Here is a 22,249-nt window from a genome sequence, read left to right as displayed (position 1 = left end):
CCACAGCCTGAACAACTCTATAACAAATACTTTCATAAAGTCATAAATTGTCTGCCTACTAATAGTAACCTCTTCCATTGACATCTATACATCCACCACTGTGACCCTTTAAAATTCCTAAAAACATACACTGTATGCAACTCCAGGCAAACATTTTTCTGATGTAAAAACAGTAGCATCATTACACATCACTACTACACAAGTACCAGTATCTTGCTTGGGTATTACAGAATCCTATCAATATTCACATCACAATTATATCAATGACAACTGAAAACACTTGTTATATAAGTGTTCATGAGTTTGTTTCAGCTATTAGCCTGTCCCTACCTGAAAAAAAAGTGATTTTACGATTATTCTTTATTAATGAAGTTACTTCACTCTGCTGCATACCCATACGCGCTTCAAATTCTGCAACATATTACTTAATGTTTTTGACCTATGTAAACGAAAGAATCTATGTTCCAAGTTTAAGAATCATGAACTGTGGGAAGGAAAGCAAATTGCAACAAAGCCTATTTTCCTACCCTCCTTCGTTAGTCCTCTCCGTGAACTCTCTGATCTGTTTCAGGTCTCCTGGGATGCTTGGCAAGACACATTCCCATGAATGAATGAATACAAGAAAACAAAGAGAAAATAAGGAAGAGACGGACATACAAACACAGCAAAGTAGTTCACCACTCCTTGGATCCAGTGATGCCATGGCATGCTGACCTTCAGTAGCAGTGCGTTGTCCAAGACGGTGGCTGGTCAGTTGATGACCAACAACCAACATACATGCACTCACTACAGCCCACATTGGTTGAGCACATTCTCCACAATGACAGCAGAAAATCTTTTGTTCCTGTCTTCCAGGCTTTGCACATTCAAATCAGCAGCCTCACAGTGGAATGTCCAGAGAAGATAAGTGGAGTTGCTGTTTGCAGCTCAATGGGGAGTCCCGTGAAGATGAGGAAGAGTTACTGTTGGAACTCAATGCAACCCCCTAAAGGTTTCCAAGGATACTACCAGATGGGACAAGAGACCCTCCCCACATTCTAGGATGTAACCAATTTCTTTGAGATGTAATGAAAATGTATGCCACATGCCTATAAATGTGTACTTGCCACTTTCCTTAGGGTACATGTTTGGTGGAAGGATCCACCATGCACCCAGCGCAGTAAATAAAGGGAAAACCTGCTTGACATAACTCACTGGTGTGTCAAGTTACTCTGTTGGATTTCTAGGCTTCAATATAAATCTCGTACAGAAAAATACGAGGCCAGATCAGTCTCGCTGACATTATTTGGACACTTCTGGTCACAATATATGTGCCCTTGCAATCGCAATTAAGAAAAAGTCCTCTCAAATGCTTCAGCTGTCAGCAGAAGGGGATGCAGAGAATAATGCACTGAAAGAAAAAAAAATACTGCTGTCACTTCCTTAACTGTACTAAAGCCGTTACATGCGACTGAATTCACCAGGAACAGACACAAGCAGAAAGTTTCTTCTAGAGTCATTAATCATTCACTAATCTTCCTTGAAGTTGGTGTTTTCCAGTAGATAAAATGAAGCAAAAATTGGAATGGGATAGTTTGAGGCCACATTTGAACAGAAAACAAAAGCGATTCACACAGTTCTTTCAATATTGACTACATACTTCTACTAAACATGGTCTAATGACACTTTAGTCAAGAAAATACAAATTCATTATCCTTAAAGATTTTTGTTTTTGTTTTTTTTCCTGCCAAGTTTAACCACAGCTCTGAATTACATCTGGAAGGAAAAAGACAGAAAAATGGCTTTGATGTGGTGTTAGGAAAAAACAAGGAAGAAACAACTCCTATTTAATCAGCCCTTTATTTCTTTGGGATGGTCACCTAGAGTCATAGTTTCCTATTTGCAGGGAAAGGAATTATTTCCCTAACTCAAACAAAATCTTACAATTATTTGCACCACACACTGTAAAAGCAAAGCTGATTAGATACCATCAAAAATCATCAACTATACACCATATCCACTACCCTTGGGCTCCTAAAACAGGTGTGGACCACTCTTCTGCATGATAGCAGCCTGAAAATTCAGCATATCCACAGTATTTTCCTTTTGTCACTCAATTTCTCCATTTATTTATAGTAGTAGAAGTGGTTTAATTGGGCACTGTTGCATATGCAGTGTTAAAAATAACTTGGAAGTTATCTTTCTCACTACCGGCTATTTAAATGGGATTTATTTGCATTAAAATCCACGAGGCACATTGGTGGATTTAGAAACTGTTGAATTCCTGGTATGAAAATGTAGATTCTTCCATGGTGAATTCACTTAAAAGGCTTATCCTGTCCCCATTACTGCATGAATTCTGGGCAGGTTACATGCACTGCACAAATAATAGCTTGATAGATTTGTGGGTGTCTTTTTCCCCAACCTGACAGACACCCACAGCAACGTCACTGGTGTGAATCTATGCCATTAATGAAAAATTTTACTGTCTATATACACAGATGTGATTATTGCAGCTGTAGGCTTTGCTAGCATGTTGTCGCTTTGTTTCTCTATCTTTGAAACAATAACTATTCATCCAATAGTTAATTCTAACTTAAAACTATTGTCATTCTTTTTCATGGATTTATAAAAGTGCTTGTAGACTAATTACAACATGATAAAGGTTGCACATATAAAAGACTAGAATGAATTTTCTATTTTCACTAGAGGCAGAAACAAGCTACGTTATTAAAGGCTAATCTATGGGACCATCAACCATTTGTCTTACCTTCCAGGTAATGAAAGCCAAAATCATTCTAAAGGAACACTTCGCAAATGTATTTCATGTAAATCTACAGCATATGCAATGTAAGATTTACTTGATCTCACCCCTACGCATACAGAACGAAATCTGGTTTCCAAAGAGTTTTGAACAGACTTAATGAATTAAAAGATACGGAGAAAGAAAGGTACTTCCTATCACAGTTTCACTGTCAGAACAGAGCAGCCAGTTTTGCCTGCAGTCACAGACAAATTCTCTTAACAAGGAAATGTTAAACCCAGTTAGCATTTGCAGTAGAAGATGGCCCTGATTACTACAGCTCAGTTCACCACACATTACAGACAGAATAGTAAATAAAGCAAAAAAAAAAGATTCTTAACTGCAGAAAGCTATTTCTCAATTAAACAAGTAAAAGTAAACCTCTATTTACATTTTTTGCAGATTTGAACTCTGAGTACTAGAAAACTGTACACAACTGGTAGCCAAAACACAACAATTAGACTTAAAAAGAGCTACTATTTTTCTTGGTGCCATCACCTACAGAAAACTTCTCTTAGGCTGGATATAACAGCAGGTAGTAAGGGTCTCTACAGACCTTTGACCTGACTGACTCTTGGTTGTACTAGCTGAAGGAACAAATACTGCAGGCAAGCTGAATTATAAGACGTGCTATACTCTTCTTTTTGAGATAACAGAAGGATGCTATGAATTAGACATGCTCACGTTTGGAAAGTAACCTCATACCTCACATCAAGGGTTAGCAAGGCTGATGGAATCTCTTAACATCATTTGCATTCTACCAAGGCTGCTAGAACTCCAGATAGTAATAACAGTCAATTCTTTTCACCCTTTTCACTGAAGTGTTCTTCAGTTTTCAGCTCTGTGACTACAACGCAATAGCAAAGTGAATGAGGCACTCTAATTTCACTCTCTGAAACATAACATGATGGCATAAGAAAGCCGAAATCTTGAGTTGAAATCATATTTTGTCTTCAATAAAATTGAAAATAAGCATTTACAGTGCATTTCCTCACCTGTACTCTAGAGGATAGTTCCTGATGGCAGGAACAAGTGCTGATTTCAATAAAGGTAGTGGCACAGTTTTATTCTTGGTTTCATGCAATAGCAATGCACAACACACAGTACATAAAAACAAAGTATTACTTTTTAAGTGTTTTTTAATTTTTTTGTGTGTGTGCCATTTCTATTTATGTAGCTATGGGGGCCAACAGGTCCCTATGTGTTCCTCCAGAAATAAACCCAACAAATCCAAAACATTCCCAGTTACTACTGTTTCAAAGTATTCTACTTCAAATTACATTTCTTCCCTTTAGAAAGGATTGTGTTCATTGTGATCTAGTAAACATACAACATGAAACAATTCACGAAGCCTCACAAGTTGTACCAGCACCAAAGATAATACCACAGCCCTTATGACAACAACATAAGCTTCAGCAGAGTGGCCATAAAGAGAAAAGATGCATAAGATGGAAACACCTTAATTTTAAAGTAAAAACAGGACACTTCAAACAAACATAGCTGTATCCAATACAGGTTCAGGTCTCAGTTCCTCCTGTTTCTAATTAACTTCTATTTCTCTACTACATAACTGCTTTAGAAATTTTCCAACAGAAATTTTCATTTTTTCTCTTAGAAAAATTCCCTGAAAGTGCTCATAAAAGTACATAAGACACACACACCCTTTACTTAACAAAATATTCCTTTTCTAATAGCCAAACGCAGTAACTCGACAAGGGTAGATTTTGTTAACAGCTTCACAAAATCCTGCAGAAATACAATTTTGAACTAGAAACCTCTAAGAAAATTTTGAGATGATGTAAGCAGCAGCTAATACATTACCAACCTGTACAAATACATCAGTTAAATAGTAATTAGTCTGAAAGACACACTGCCAGCTGTATCATTTTCCCTACAGCATTCTCCAACAAATACTGGCCCAACTGCTGCAAAAGCATTCTAAGGACTGCATCTACAATGAAACTAATGCCTTCAATTATAATGTAGGCTTTCATGACCAAGTGCAGCAGTTGTTTTGTCAGTGGCATCTGACTATGCAAGATGTAGGGTAGAGTTGAACTCCAGCTGCAGCTGAAGTGGGTTTTGTTTTGGGCACAGATATACTGAGGAACACAGTAGGCATACAAACATACACTGAACACTGTTCAGGTGGCAAATGACCCATTCTCTGTCACCCATCTCACCCATGCAGGCATTACTTGGTACTGCCAAACATCTGAATGATCTTTTTGTGGAAGTTGTTACTCCATATTTACTTTGCTGCCCCCCCACCCCCCAACACACACACACACACACACACACAAAGAAAGGGCTTTCCTGCTTCTAAGCAGCCCATCTTGCTATGCCTCACTCTCTCCAGGTCCCATTCTTTTTGCTTACTATCCTCCAAGCATAACTCAAATGAAACTTTTCAGATTCTTCTGTCAATGTTTACTGAAAAGCATTTAGAAAGCTTGCTTCCTCAGGCCAGTGGAATAGTCCAAGAGGAAGTTAACTCATTTTCATCAGCATATGACCCTCAGGATTTCTGAGATAAAGGCCATCTTTCCCAGAGCACATTATGCTCAAAGCCCCTCCCTCACTGCCTCTTGCCAAAAATATCTTTAGAAGGAGAAAACAGCTTTATGACACTAAATATCACAAAAACAACAGTGTGGACAAACCTGAGACTATTCGCCCAGCTGTAGTGCACTGGAAAACAAGTGCATAGGAATGAGATGCAGTTCCCTGTTAGAGTTGTGTGATAATGATCCTGTACTAAAAGTCACAAAGACAATGCTCTACAGCACACGGGTGAACTTCTAGTCGAATATTTCAGAACTAGTATAAGGAAAGAGGAAAATGGCTCTACCTGAGAATGACAAGACTTGCAGTCACTCATTGTCTGAATTAGAGAAACTTGTGCTTATGACTGCATGTTTCAGTTCTTTCTCTACCTTATTTCCACAACTCTTTCCTTCGATTTTTATCTCAAAGGACACTCCAGTACTATAGTTCTGTCTAACGCAAGTCCCATCTTCCTAGATCTCTGTTTCTGTCAAGCAATGTTATCTTCACCCTTCACTACTTATTAGCTCCTCCAGAAGCGCTACTGCGCTTCCTCTGTTGCCTGTTGGAAACAGGTAATTCCACTGCAGGATAACAGCTGCATTTCTGCAAGATCAGTTTCCAGCAGCAATTCCTTCTCCAGGCAGCAACTGAGCAAATCTTTCGCACCCACCTGCCACAATTCCCAGACACACTGCTTCCCTCCAGAGCTGTGCAAACCATTTAGCTGAAGACACAAGAGGGCAATGAACAGGACACATTTCCTTTGCTATACCATTGTTTCAGTTGTGCCTCATTTATCAGGTTCTACAACAAGCCATGCTCATAGAAGAATTAAAATCCATAGTTATCATCTCTTTTACAGAGACCAAAACATTTATATGCTTTATGTTGAATGTGTCAGTCATCTGGTGAAACCTTGAGAATATTTCCTGACAATAGTACTTCATATACAACGTCAGTGAATATCACAGCACTGAGGGAAATAAATAGGATTCAAGCTCAGTTAATGGGATTTCTCACTCCATTACCAGCCTTCTATTTTCTCAATTTGAACTCATTTTCTTTCCCTGCTCCTTTCATCCTGTAATGAAAGCTGGAACAGACATTTTGAACTCTGTTCCCTAGATATACAAATCCCATGGACTTGAAACATACAACATAGCAGTGCCTAGCACTTATCAGGAATAATTCTACAATCTAACTACTTTTCTAGACTTATCAAGAATTTAAACCCCTTAATTAGTTTAAGCAGATAAAAGAAAAAAGAAAGCACTGTCCACAAAAGTAAGCTCAGTTACTACAATGTGTGTAAACTGAGAGTCCACTCTTAGACAACAGGAATTTCCTTTGTTAGTGAAAGAAAATGAGTGACAGTAGGAAGATATATTAAATAGCATTACACCCCACATAAACATAATTTTCTCTTCTCCATCTCCACATCTTCCACTCACACAGAAGAAATGAGGAGGATTTTGAAAGGAGCACTGCAGTTGAGTAAGAAGGTAGTCATTGGATTGCTCAGCATCACACAAAGGGAAAATAGTCTGAAATGGCTGAAAGCTGCACCAAAGCTGCAACGTGTTCCCATATGAACAGTCTGGAGAGAGCCCTGCTCCTCACAATGCAATTATCCCAAAGGGGTTACCATAGGTTTGGAAACAGGTCATCATCTACCATTGTTTTTTACTTTAGATGTTAAACAGAGGCTGCTCCTAAAGAGCTCAGCGTTAAGAATCCAGTCTTAAATACTGATTTGGAACAAAACATAGTTAAGTGCTCGTTGAGCTGACAGAGATATAATGATCACAATTAAAAGATATCTCAATTTGGTGCATAACTAGATACATAACAAGCATAAAGCTGCAGATGCCAGCTGATGATCTGAGCTGGTTCCATCTGAAACACAGTACTGCATTTTTTTTTACATTTTGGTAGGGAATACCATGATTTTCACGCTGCTGTGTAGTTGCTGACCTCAGAGAGAGGCTCTGAAATTTCTGAGTATTGTTTTCTTTTCTTGGTGGAACAGATCCAGCCACAGTTTCAACACCAGAACAGGCAGAATCTATTTTGAACAGAGCCATCCTTCAGCTATGACAGACAGCTCTTCCTATCAGTATGCAATGTCCAATTACATACATTACACAGTTCATTCTTATGATCTCCCTATTGAATTCTCATACTCCAAAGATTCATGGAACCTTCTTTACCTATACAAAATCTCAGGAACCTCCCTTATCTATTTTCAGTGCAAAGAAATAGACCCTTCCATTATTAAACTACAAGATTAATAAGCTGCAACTTCTATCAACTTAACAGAAAAAGGACACGAAGGTCCCAGAGAAAAATCACCCAGAAAAGCACAAAAGGACTCAGAATCTGAGGCCCAAAACAGCTCAGATTTTTCTCTAAGTTAGGATAAGAGTTACCTAGCATACAAAATTGGTGAAGGCTACAGGGCCTGCTGAGAGGAGAGCACACAACAGCACCCACTGTGTTTCACGTGCATGGGAAGTGCTTTGGAATAACTTCCAGCAACTGCCAAGTCACAACAAACTACCACGTTAAGTCAGTGTAACTAGAAGATGAAAAAGTGTATTACTGAGTAAGCAATCTAAACAACTACATTTTCTCAAGTTACCTTTTCAGGGATGCTAGACCCATGCCATTATGGTAACCAATGGCATTACAAACACAGCAACTTTCTGTTGGTTCCCTGCATTTCAACAGAATATTTTTTACACAGAATAAACTTGTTCAACTGAAAGAGTAAAAGAGTATAATCGTTCAAGAAACATTTAGATGTTGTACTAGGGGACATGGTTTAGTGGGGAAATATTCATGGTAGGTGGATGGTTGGACTGGATGATCTCGGAGGTCTTCTCCAACCTTGGTGATTCTGTGATTCTAACCTAATAATTCCAAATTAGTCTACTTCCCAGAAACCATGCTCATCTCCAGTTCAGCTTCTTGCATTTGAAAGAAGTAGAATACTGAATAAAAAATATGGTTACCTGTAGAAATCATTTGGTGTATTTATCTGCAAAAGGAGCGTCCCAAGCGAATGCCTTAACTATGAAAGAAAAAAAATTATTCAGCTGTTTTGAATTACTTAATTGCATACAGGCAAAAGCATACATATCTAATTCAAGCTCCTGCAGGAGGATGGCAAAACAATCAGTCTTTCCATGAGTTCTAGACACAAAGTATGAAATCCTTACACACAGACACAGAAGTTATGCATATTTACATATTTTCCCTTGGGCAAAAGATCTTACAATTGAAAACACAGTAATGAAATTGTATCCCGTTTTGCAGTTTCTTGTTGACTGTTATCAATACCTACTATGATGTTTCATCATCTGCCTCAGATCACAGGATTTTCCCCACAGGCACTCATTTTCTTTTTATTAAGAAGGTAAGAATTCTCTCTACTCTCATTACCATGGTGTAAATAATGATAGTTAAGAAGATTCTTACACATTGTGTTATCTAAAGAGCAGTGAAAGGTGAACATGTCATCGCTGATGAAGTTTAAAGTGTACAGAACACTTTCCTAGAACTTGTTAAGCTTTAAAGAAATAAGCCTGTATCTATATCAGAGTCAACATCATATGCAGTAACAGGGAGAACAGATTGAATTTCCTTCCCTCTACATTCCAAATTTTCTCAGACACCCATATCTCATGCGCATCTTACACATACAGCTAACTTCACTTTTGCATAGGAAAAGCAGCAGTGGGATGTAGCTGGCCTTTGGTAAGATACAGGTAAAGAGGTGGTCTCTAGGATCATATAAATACTTCAAGTTAGTTATTCATCACTTAATGCTCCTTTTTATTTACTTCCTATAAAAGGATACTAAAAGCAAACTGCTTTCCCATCACCACCCCTCTGATCTCATTCTGTTAGGTACCAGTATGGCAATTGCCATTTCCCACTGATGATGTCATATAGTAAAATTTTCTGACAGTTTCATTTCAAGTAAGGTGGTGGGGGAATGCAATCAAAGTGAACTGTTGAAAACCGCTTATCTCTCTCTGTTTGTCTTCACAAATGTTTGGAACAACAAAGATTCTGGTACCTGTCTGAATATTCTTAAACAGAAAGATACGTTAAGAATCATTTCCTCCACTAGATCTTGGAAAACTTTAAGGCAGATGAAATTACTGCACACAAGATTTTTTCACCTTCCTCTGGTAGCAATCATTCTTGTCAGCTCCACGTCATTCCATAGGATTTACGTAGTCAAACAGAAATTCCATGTTCCCATAATAATTACATGTTTCTAAGAATGGTTTTACACTACATATAAAAGTATTATTTTAATATGCGAATAACCAAGTTTAAGAAGGAAACATATGATGCCCTTACAGTAAAGGGTCAATGTGTTTTAGTTATAATGTTCTGACACTGACTGCCAGGTCAGCTAACGTACATCATCTACCTGATGCAGAGTTTCATCCTTTCAGATTACACATCATAAACCAGTGCTGTGGAATTCATCACAGATAGAAGTGTCCCATATTCCTTGAGGACTCACTTCAAGTACATGCACCATCTTGTATTTCTTCATAGCAGCTACAGAAACTATTTACATTTTGTCTATCTTCAGTACATATGAAAGGGGCAATACCAAATGCTATCATCATATTAAGCAGATAAAAATAAATAGCTGTAAAAGACTGAATCATGAGATCTGTTTTAAGGAATTATTAATCAGTTCTTCAAATGGACTCAGAAAAGCACTCTTCCCTTGAGACAAAAGAGCTCCAGCAAAGTAGAAACTAGGGAAGGAACTAGATATTTGAGACAGGAAGAAAGAGGAAGGCATGAGTTAAAGATATCAAATTAAATGTCTGTTTTCCTGAGCCAAACAGAGCAGTATCTGTGTGTACTGAACAGCAGATAGATGTTTTCTTAGTAAATAGAAGAGCAACTGTGAAAAGTCTCATTCACTGTCTACACACTTGACTTTACTTTTTTCATACGTTGTATATGAATACAGAAATTTCACAGGAAGTGGTACTGAGACTGAATTGTCCACCAAGTTAAATAGTACAGGCCGCATGATTGCCCAGTTAGAGATGCTTAACAAAGACAACACAAGGAAAGTTCAAGGATCCTGTGGGTTCTGAGAGCCCTCTCACCCCACTGGCATGGGGCACCATGGTTACATCAACACTTCCCAAACTACCAGAGAAACAAAGAAAGCTGTAGAGCTAGACTTTCTCAACTCTGTCAGAATGTATTTCTAACATGATTATTTTGTATATCCCCAGTATAACACAACAGCTTTACACAAGGCTCGTTTTCAAGAGTGTAGCTCTCATCTACTTTCAGATTTTCAGTGTTAGTGGAGTTATCACACTGTCCCTCATTTGAAATTCAAAAGGCATCTAGATTAGACTCATTCCGCACATTTAAAAAAAAAAAATCGGATGCAGATTATAGGCATTAAGTCTTTCAAAATCTCTGGTCCCTCAGCAAAACTCAGCTCCATTCATGTGGAATAAAGGAAACAAAAAAGCCACAGTGCATGTTTTCAGGAGAGAACGTGTAAGGAGCTTTGCACACTCCACAGAAGAGCAGGGTAGACCTGCAGCAGGGCTGACAGAGTCAGCCAGTAAGTAATTGGCAGTAAGAATGCAATGATTATAATTGGGTATAGAAGATGAGAATTAATCATGAACTGATCAGTTTCACCACAGCTGCTCAAAGGCTCAGCTATTTATCGAACACAGGTATTTGATCAGAACCCTGGCTGAGCTTCATCCCATCCTGAAAAGGATTTCATCTTAGGAAATAAAACTATAATGGAGGTATGAGTAAGATTCATTTTATTTCCCCATTTAAAAACAAGCAAATATGTAATAACAGACATTCTCTCTTTGCTCACTGAATGCACATTTCACTACACTGTGACAGTGGGAGTTAACCTACACTACATCCTATCCAAGGACACCCAGACCACATCTGCTTTTCAGTCACACCAATTCCATTTTCACACATCTTTCTCATCTCATCTGCATTTCAGTGAAGTCTTCCTTTCCTCTTCTTGCTTGCTGCCACAGGTTAGCCTGAAAAAGACATCACTGCAAAATCATTCAAATGTGATGAGGATGAGAAAAAAAGTCTTACATAAAGTATATGTCACACTGCCACAGCGGTTACTGTGGCTCCCAGTCCTCTAGTTCACCAGTTCCAAGTTCACATTGCTTACTTCTGTTGTCATTCACAGCAACAAAAATCACGGAAGCACTTACAGTCTCAGGTATCGTGAACCCAAGTATATGGCACTACATATCCCACAGAGAAGTTGTGAACATCAATTGACAAAACATGAACATTCATTAGAAACACAACAGAAGTATGCTGCAAAGAGAAGGAATCATTAACCAAAATACAGCAGCAGGCAGCCTACTGGCCTTGTCTTCTACTGATAGAAGGCATATACTGAGTGCATCAGGAATTTGACATTTCCCTGTACTACTTTGTATAGAAGCTATCAATTAGTACCAGCATATAAAATATCTAGAAATTCTACACCAACTTATTTCCTCATCTCACAAATAATAACATTGACTTGTTTTATGATTCACAGAAATAGACTGCCAGTGAATACAGCAGAGATATCAATGTTTTCTTCCAGTGTTCAATCTAATATGCAATAAATGTAAAGATTAATAAACACAGGAGTGAAATGGGGAAAAGGGAGAAGCTGAGTAAGTAACAGCACAAGAAGATAAGTGAACAATTTAGATGCAATTTGAAGCAATGTCAAATTTTCCAATTTATCCTTCAACATTTCTAAAAGGCACCACCACTCCACTATGCCTGAATTAGCATATATAACAACATGCATATTAAACCTTGGTGCAACACTGAGATTGAAGGATGGCATGAACTACTTTCTTTCAGACAAACATCACTTGTCTTCCATTCAGAGCATACTTACAACCTTACAAGACAGCCAGTGCGCCCATTGTGCAAAACCAGACAACAAGGAGCAGTGCTTTCTGACAAGTTGCATAAATGAGACTTGTCTGCAGATTGGTGTATCACAAGGATTGCTGTCTGAGAACAGGTCGCTGTTATATATAGAAGCAATACCAAATGTGTTTTAGGAGAAGGAGGGATTTCAAATTTAGTTTGATATCCTTATATTCAACTGAACTAGCAGATGAGAAAAACAGCAAAGCATCAGCACTACAATTTCCCTGAAAACAAGTTATACATTAAAAATTACAAAAGTATCCCCATTCCAAACATCCTTATGCCACATACATTGCAACCAGAAATGCACTGCACGTGGCATAATAAGCAGAAGTCCACTTTTCTTCCATTCCCCTCATCTTTACTACTATTTCTATTTAGATTCAACAATTAGAAACAAATACCACTAAATAACTTATTTTCTGGCTAAAGCTGCAAAGATTCACTGCATTAATTTCTAATTTAGGCTTAATTTTGAGGAGCACTTCACCATGTTATCCTATTGTCTGATAAAATATTTATAGCATACCAACTCCAAGGTCATGATTCTTCATCAGATACTAGCCCCAACCATCACAGCAGAAAACACCATTAAATTTATAAGCTTTGACAAGAACCTACTACTTTACCACCCCCCTTCACTTCAAGTGGGAGAAAAACAGATTAAATGTGTGTTATTGCAGCGTAAATAAACTGCAACCATGGAAATGTACATCTCAGATGTAAGACCCACATCAAGGAAATATCTATCCTCATAGCACACTGTAGTGCTATGTAGTCCCGAATTAACCTTAAACAACTTCATTCTGATGCCAAGAACTGCACCCCTAGCATGTCTTGCTTTATTTCCTATGAAAGATGGACACACCACAAATACCTTATTTAAAAACTACCTTGAACATGCCTGCACTATATTACAGCATGGAGGGGATTTTTTGGTTGGTTGCCATGTTGGCTGTTTTAGTATTATCAGTGAAGTTTTTTCTCCAACATTTACTTATTTTTTTTCACATTTATTTTTTTATTACCATTTCTTAAATGAAACAAACCCTTAGGATTCCTCCCAGAAGAAGAAAAAGATTTTGTTTCACCTAATAGTGAATACCAAGAAGTTTGCTGGCTTAGATTCTCACCAATGCATCAAAATAGAGAAACTGAGGTAAAAATAACTAAATTACACCATAAGTAAACTTGTCCCCTTGTTTTTAAACACAGTCCACAGTCCACTTTCTTCAGGTATAACAACTCCCAAGCCATATGCTGAATGACATTTCTACAAAACAAGTACTTGCAAAATGTCAACCCAACATGCAAAATCATCCAGGCTTGATAGAAATCAGAATACTTCCACAGCTTAGGAAAGTCAGATGGTTAAAGTAAGCATGAAATGAATTCTGAGCAGGAGGCTCACAATTGAATAAATGTCCCTATATTTCTTGAAGAAATCAAAAAGCAATATAATAAAACAGTTTTTGTTGTCCACCCACCTTACATGAGAATCCATATCTTTTTCTGCTAAAGCAGCCTACGTCAAACTACCGCTTTTCACAGTTCACTCTCACACATGAGAAAAAGGAAGGATGCTGTCAGACATCAGCCCAAGATCCCAGAAGGGAAGATTGCTCTTGGCCACCTGCTTGAGCACGAAGTGGCAACACGGCTACAGATGGGGATGTTACCACAAGTAGTTCCCACTCTTCCACCTCAAAATCCAGGTAGAGGCAGGATTCCCCCTATTTTTCTGTCAGTATAAATAACAGTCACTTGGAACATCTGTCTACAGCCCAAAGCGTGTCTGGGATCAGAAAGAGCTTAATAACTGGAAAACAAGGATTTCTTTCAGTATTTCTCTAGTTTTCCACAACTCCCAGTATTATAATGTCAAAGATAATATCCCTTGCCCATCATTAATTCTCAGATGGAATCCTTCATGCAATTTTATCTGAGGTAAAATAATCGTATTTTCACGCACTTTATAAAAGTTACCAAAACCAACAAATGCTGTAGAGTTGACCTTGAAAATATGTCACAAGGAAAACACAAGCTTTTGAGTCATGTTCTTATTTTTCGTAAGTGATGTGAAGTTAATTTCATCGCTTCCAACAGTATCCGTGCAGCAGACCCAGACCAAATCCCATACCTTCATTAAGAAGCACCCAACTACCAGAAATGAACATGCTAATTTTACCCTCACATAAAACAAAAAGTGGCATTTCACTTGAATTCTATGTAGTCTTCTAACACCAGCTTCATAAGGCTGTCACTGAATTGCACCACTAGGAAAAAAAGTGCAAGCCATTTCACTACCATGAACACAAATTCTGCCCTTCATGTCCTTGGTATGTATACGTTCTTTCAATGAATTACTGTTTAGTATTATTAATACTGATAATAACATGCATCTATTAGGCTCATGGGCCTATTCTCAACTATAAGATTCTACTATGATCCAATTTTGCATCTGGCAAATTTCATACTCAAAAGTTCTGTGTTTTAAGCACTTAGATGAAAAAACAAGTTTTGCTTTACACCAAGGCTCCTCGAATGAGTCAGATACACGTCATTTGGACAACAAAACCGTTGATGACCAGACTTAAGTACCTGGTCTTCCAATTGTAACAATAACTGCTCAGAAAATGTTCATTCTACCTAAAAACAAGCAAGTCTCATTTGAGAAGATAATCAGAACTGCAGTTCTCAGTTACTCACCCAAATGAATAACTTGACAATCATCACTTAACATCAGCCTAAACCAAACTGTCCAAAGCAACATGAAAACAGACAGGGAAACACACACTTTAGAATAGTTTGAACCAAGTTCATTTCACCTTCAAAAATATATTCTTTAACTTTCTGTGGGACTCCAAGCAGTAACTTTTACTAATTCCATCCAAACACACCATTAACTAGACAGTCCAATCTATCTCAATCTTCTAACCACTTCTGCAGAACAAAGAAACTTGAAATATGATTAGAAGTAATAACCAGGTTCTGAAAACACATCTAAACCAAGTTTAATTAATACAGAAAAGTGTTCGAGTATACTTTTCTGTAATTTAATAGATGTTTGGTTCATTTATACAGTTGTAGACCATGCTGAGGCATTCGCAATATACAGCCTAGAAAGTCAGAAATTAATCATGAATACAACTGTAACAGTTATAACTGTGTATTTCTCTTTTCAACAACACTGTAAAATAAGTCAAGATGTGTGTCAATCTAATTCAACTTATCAATTCCTATTTGTTTATTATTAGCCTTGTAGATAATCTGAGGTCTGTCTAAAGTTATATAACCCTGACATGAGGCAAAGAAAAAAACATCACTTATGACAAGGAAGAAAAAACTTCTGTTGTCCACAGCTGCATTAGGTACTGCGTCCATTCATTTTAGTACTAACGTATTAAACAGTGATACTTGGCTTCTCTATCAGCTTATGAAAAAAAACAGATCACAATGGAAAACTTCCTGCCCCACAAGGCAGGTGCTTCTCCTTACCTAAGCAATTTCACACAGCACAATATTAGACCCTGCTTTTTGCTAACGCAACTGCTCCTGACAACCTGCTATGTTTCAGTCCAGCAAATGCATTAACTATGTTCCCCCCAAAAATACCGCTGCAGACAGTACAGTCTTCTACCCCAGGAGAATAAAGCATCGTCTCTTCCCAGTAGACAGCATATTGATAGCACTGTATAATTCATTTTTCTATTTTTTAAGTTTCTATCATGAGTTGTTGAGGAATTACTCCGTGTTCTACGCAGGCACTTTAAAATCAAGTGGCTGAAGGGAAGCTGCTGACCACTGCCTCCAGACCTACAAATCACTACAATTGCAGTAGAGGGTCAGCATCCTGTGGAACACCATGACCAGTCTGGTATCAAAAGCAAAGCTTTGCTTTATAACACATAAAATTCTACTTGAGTGTACCTTAAGCAGACTTTCTCACACCGATCATTTTCACTCCTCAATTAGAAAAGAACACGAATCATCACATGCCATAAAACAATTATACTCTTCAAAATAGATACACTCCTCCAAGTCATTATGTTTACAGTTAGCATTCACATGCCAACTTCAACTTCTCCATATTCCATCCAGTTATTTTTGGAGAAAGGTGGGGACTTGAATTTTATTATTATCAAGGGTGACCACAGGTCATGTTTTTATACAGAAAAATATTTTCTCATGAAGATGAGAGGCACCTGCTTTTTGGGTGTTACACTGAATGCCTTGTTCTTGGCTCCTGAACACTGTAGTTATTTATCTGACACTTCATGAAAACTCCAAAGTTGGAAGTATTCAAGCAATTTCTACGTCTCTTTTTAAGACATTTTCATCTGGACAAGCCCATGCAAGATGCACACTTGGATCTGTAAAAACCATCTTGTCACTTCTTCCCCTTTTCAACTCTGGCTTAGTAAAGAATATAACACTTTTAAATGAGCAGAACTATTAATCTAAATTCACAAGTTTCACTCTTGGCTGCTAGTGAATGTTTCCTCAGTCTTATTCAGTCAGAGGAAAGCTGTCCAACACCTGCATGTTACAATTCTCCTCAGTGTTTTATATTTCAAAGAGCATTGGAGTTCTTTGTATTGACTGGCGCTGTAGTCTCTAAACCACAAGCATTACAGAAAAATAGAAATTACTCCCTAGAAATGGAATGCAGTAGGAAGATAATGGAAACATTATAATACTCCTTACTTCTTCCTACATTCAGGTCTTTTCCAGTTAACACTTGGCTATGTTTGCAAATGTACTGAAAGATGCCACTGCTGCACCTTGAGTACCTAGCAGACACTTTTTTCCTTTTTTTTCCCCAACTCCATAAGGAATTCAAACTTGAAAACACATAGGGCTTTTTTCTTTTTCCTTCAGAAAGTATAAAAAAAGAAACAGGAATGCATTTTAAAGGAGACTATGCCCAAAATAAGGAGCGTTTTCATGACAAAGGCACACATCCTCTAGTAACACACATTCTGGGCTTAGAAGTTGATAGCATACTTCTTATTAGCAAGGCAAAGAAATGCCATGCTTAAAGTTCAGGCATCTTCTCTGATAAGCAACGTAAACTTAGGAAGCCTGGACTGAGAGCAGTGTCATAAGGACGTACTTACTCTGCACCCAGCATTAACTCTTCTCTGAAGAAGACAATAGGATAGAGTGGCAGCTGTATCTTTCCTTGGCTGAACACGTTATGCCCACAGCACAGACAAAACACCATCTCTGAGCAACTGTACAGTACGTGGTACGTTACCAGAACTGTTTTTATTTTCAGGCTGCAATAGGTTTTGTACACACTTTCTCAGTGACGCACTGTACTTGCACTGAAAGGAACACTTCTGAATTGTAGTAACTTTTTTAACATCTCTTGGCATTGAGGTAACATTGCAACACCTCACCTGTTATCTCACACTCAAGAAGATAAGCCATACATCTCAGAGTCTTAGAGGATAAGCCATAGGTTCAGATGCAAAAGCCTGAGCTGGGATAAGATTGTTTGTTTTTTCTGCACTGAACGGGGGAATACATTAAAACATCCTTAGTTTCTGTCTTCCTTATTTGCCATAAAGCACAGTATCTGCAACTGCTGCTGTAGGTATGAAGCTTATATTTGATTCTTGTTTCACCTCCCGAGCTGTGGGTAAACTTACACAGGAGCAGCTCTTTAACAGCATATAAAAGCCCAGAGAGAACAAGTAAAAAATTCAGTGTCTCTCAGAGGATCCAGACAGGGAGGAGGAAAACAAGAATCAGAAAAGATATCCGTGCTTTAAACTTGCTACCCCAGCCAAAGCTGAAACCTGCGTTCCTCCTATGAATACTGAGTCTAAAAGAATAAAGAACAAACAACTGTAAGCAAAATAGCTCTCTGTACTCACCTAGCGCTGAAGACCAGTGCAGGAAAAAGAGGCAGCAAGTAATAAGCAGGGAGGAATTTCATGATGCAGCCCCTCTGTTTTGTTCTGTTCTTCACCGATCCTCTTCGCAGCGTCTCCTGCCTCCTCTCCCGACCAACGGACTGACTAACGGAGGGAGCTATGAGTGGGATGTGAGCTCTGGGAGTGATGTCAGAGGCAGTGAGCTGCTGCTGCGAGCCCACAGCCTGCTCGCGGCGATCAGTCAACGTGCTGCCTCCAGCCGTGTCCTGCCGGGTTTGGTAGTGCTGAATGGGGAGGGGAGGGCAGGCAGCAGCTGGCACTTGGCTCTGAGGTTATGGCAGAGCAGGGCTTAGGGATTCTGCCTGGAAAAAAAAGAAAGAAAATGGAATGAAACTACCATCTAATTAGAGGCTTCATTTGTTTGAAGTGCATCTATTCAGGATTCATGATATGAAGTCTTAAAGTAGGCATCACGTAACAAATCTGCCTGACAGACTGGATCTGGAGAGGTATCACCTTTGTGCGGCAAGAATTCACAAATCATTCTATCAATTAGATATCCACTCACCCCACTAGCACTTTAAATTGAAGGGAAGAAACAGATCCCTAAAATGTTTCTTTGAAATATTGATGTCATCTCTGAAAATGCTTTGCTAGCAGAAGCAACTCAGAAGTCTTTGAGAGCATTTAAGACTATTTTTTCTGCTTTATGTGTTTTCCTTTCATCTGACCTTGTCCTCAATTTTAAAAATACAAGTAAAATTCACTGTTTCTTGAAAATGCTTGAACCAATCTAAGTATTCTTTACTACATCACAAGCGAAGTTGGCAAATCAGACAGGAGTAGAACACAGAAACAAAAATTAACTTTCTCCACAACACTAACAAAAACAACAAACTTGTCCACAAGTGAATAGTAGAATAGATTTATGTTAGAGGGGACTTGAAAGATCACGGAGCTCAAACCCCTTGCCATAGACTGGTTGCCCCACACCAGCTCAGGCTGCCCAGCAATCCACCCAGTCTGGCTTTGAGTGTCTTCAAGAGCAGGGAACCCACAGCTCTCCAGGCAGCCTACGCCAGTGCCTCGGGCCTCTCTTGAGTAAAGAACGAAATCTGATCATTAGAAGACAGAGTTCTGGCTCTCTGTGTACCTGTCAGGTTACATCCAGAAAGTATGTTGTACAACACATGCATAAAAATAAAACTTCACATGCTCTAATATGGTGCATCACCACATTCAGCTGTTTGAAGTATACATTTGGATTGTATCAAAGCTGATAGAAGCTCGCTGTTGGAAATGAATGGAAACTTCTTTGAAATTAGTTTGGACCTTTATTAAGACTTCACATGGCATAGAGATAGAATTAATAAATTAAATCACATACACACCATGATAAAGTGAGACAGAGGGGAGAGAAAAGGAGAACAAGAAAAGGAACACACATAGCCAAAAAAAGACTAAATGTCTGAAAACTTGTGTCCTAACTGATATTTTCCCCAGCACACCTGGCAGCAAGTTCTATTCAATCACATTAATTTAACTCAGCATTTATTGTTATTTTGATGCTACAGTACCAGCATGAAAGAAACAGTCATGTTGCCATGGATACTTACGGCATAACAGTAAAAAGGTCATAAAAAGTGCAGTCAGTTTCTCATTTTCTCTTACAGAAATGAAATCCAGCTCTCACAGGCATCTTGTAGGAATCTATCAGCATCCACAACTTCTTCCATCCTTAAATATATGCACACATATAGGGAGGAAGAGGGACAAAGAGAAGACATCGGGGAGTAATTTGTGTTCAATTATACAGAATAAATTCTACAAATTTCACAGAATTTTGCAACTTAATGAACTGTTTTCCAATTTTGCCATTACTCTTTTCTGCCTGTCCATCCCCTATGCCAGGGAAGGGAGTGAGTAATAGGAAGTCTTGGTTTCTGCTCTATGTTTTCACTGTGCATGGAAGGGAAAAGAACTCAAGAAGCTGAGTGGCCCCAGAACAAGTAGTCCATAACAATAATCATAACTGATAGAAAAGACCTCCAAGATACCCAAGTTGAATCCTAACCCAAGCACCCTCCATGTCTACTGATCACATCCCTCAGTGCCACATCTCCACAGCTCTCAAACACCTCCAAGGATGGTGACTGCACCACCTCCTTGGGCAGCCTGTGCCAGCACCTGACCTCTATTTTGGAGAAGAAATTTTTACTAACATCCAACGTGAACCTCTTCTGCTGAACCTGGACTTCACCTCAAGCTTTTTTTCAAGATTTTCCCACTCTGATCAGAACTGACTGAACAAGTATGAAACTCTTGTGTTTTTCCAGCATTGCTCCTTTAGTCTCACCTGTACGTGAATATCCCAATCAGATGGCCACAGATCATTTTCAGCTACTGAACACCTCAAAAAATAAGCCTTCCCATCTCAGCTCACAGTACAGGAAAGGGGGCTCACAATTCATTGAGCACAGCCTGTACACTTCCAGGACGTTAGGAGATGACAACCCTTATATTGTTAACACCTGTACAGATGAAGTTGTTTTACTGTTAAGAGAAATAGTGGTAAATGAAGGCAGGACATTTTTTAGAGACTAACCTCTTCTATAATTAAGGACTGGGCACTTAATCTTAAACACTACCGTTGTCAGACTTGATTGCACTCAAGCTGTTTGCCTGAAGACAAAAGAAGACATCCATTTACCCCTCACGACTAACTGATCTAGATCTTGAGCTTTGGAGAGTTTGGGTTTTAGGATTTTTATCTTATCTTTTAAAGAGGAGATGCATCTTAAAGAGCACAAAACTCATCTTAAGAAAAGAATCCTATTCATATTTTAAAAAAGAAAATAATATTTGCAGTTTTTCTTACCTATATATAATTTATTTGGTGCTATGCATTATTAAACAGAGATCACATATGGACACACAGCAACTTCTAAGACATTGAATACAAATAACTATACAGAGACATGAGAAATGCAGATCTCAAGAAATACTGTATTTTCACTCAATGAAACATTTTCTCCCTTTTTTGCTTAATATACATCAGACTGTCAATAAACTTACTATTCCTAGTTGAGTAAGAATTAAGGTGATTATATGTATTCGTCTACAAACATTGACATCGTAAATACAGATAAGACTACAAGAATGGAATTATTATTGTATATTTCACAAAATACTATCTTTCCTTGCTTAGAAGTGCCACGTCAGTCTTCTGCATGTCTGGCTAAATAAGATGCATATGGGAATAATATGGCCAATTTTAGGGAAGAAAATGAATCTACCGTCTCTCTTTCCAGAAATACAGTACGAAGTTTAAGCTTGTCAGAGCAGGACATCAACTTCTGCCTTTATTCATGTAATAACTATTTTGATTGGGGGTGAATGCCTGTGCTAGTAGAAGCTTCTATAAACACATTTAATAAAGCAAACCATTAACATATCCTACTGTACCAAAACAAAATTGTCAAAGCCTGGGACCTCGCAAGACTTGATCCAGAAAATTTTCAGAAGAATAAAGGCTTAACATTTGACAAGTATAATGCATTTCATTTCAGGAAGCAATATAAATGCAATTGTCTTATGCTTTTTATCATGGCTATTATAGCTAAAACACTACAACTGAATCAAAGCTTTGGGTAGAACTCCCAGTTTCATGGACTGTACTCTATAAAAAACACTATATCAGGATGCAAATAATGTATTAACATTGCAAGTCAGACTGTGCCAGCTTTAATCTCATGTATGCATGCATACACAAATCATAGACTCATAGAAAGGCCTAGGTTAAAAAAAAGACCTAAAAGATTTCAACCCCCTTGCCAAGGCCCTCCTCCCCAGGGTCACCAGCCAATAGAGCAGGCTGCCCACAGCCACATCCAGCCTTGCCTTGAACGCCTCCAGGGATGGGGCATCCACAACCTCTCTGGACAAATGCATCTGTACATTCACGTTCATTGAACTGCAGAACCACTGTGGGTAACTAGAAATGTAACTTGACACATTTCTGTATTTGGACTGAAAT

The 22,249-nt window shown here is 38.3% G+C and overlaps 1 protein-coding gene across 1 annotated transcript in view; it reads right to left on the bottom strand.

The window, feature by feature from the left end:
* LUZP2 (leucine zipper protein 2) overlaps window positions 1-18,356 on the bottom strand; it is a 135,196-nt gene extending 116,840 nt beyond the window's left edge. Inside the window, exon 1 of the mRNA XM_065755764.1 lies at window positions 18,214-18,356. Within this exon, the coding sequence (XP_065611836.1) occupies window positions 18,214-18,275 (62 nt within the window). The 5' untranslated portion in view covers window positions 18,276-18,356. The remainder of the gene's footprint in view (window positions 1-18,213) is intronic.
* Window positions 18,357-22,249: the final 3,893 nt, after the last annotated feature.

This window comes from Cyrtonyx montezumae, unplaced genomic scaffold, assembly GCF_038088225.1.
Source record: "Cyrtonyx montezumae isolate F1298 unplaced genomic scaffold, pur_monq_1.0 scaffold_10, whole genome shotgun sequence".
Taxonomy (NCBI): domain Eukaryota; kingdom Metazoa; phylum Chordata; class Aves; order Galliformes; family Odontophoridae; genus Cyrtonyx; species Cyrtonyx montezumae.
Note: the sequence above shows the minus strand (reverse complement) of the source record. Positions and strands in the feature narration are given on the sequence as shown.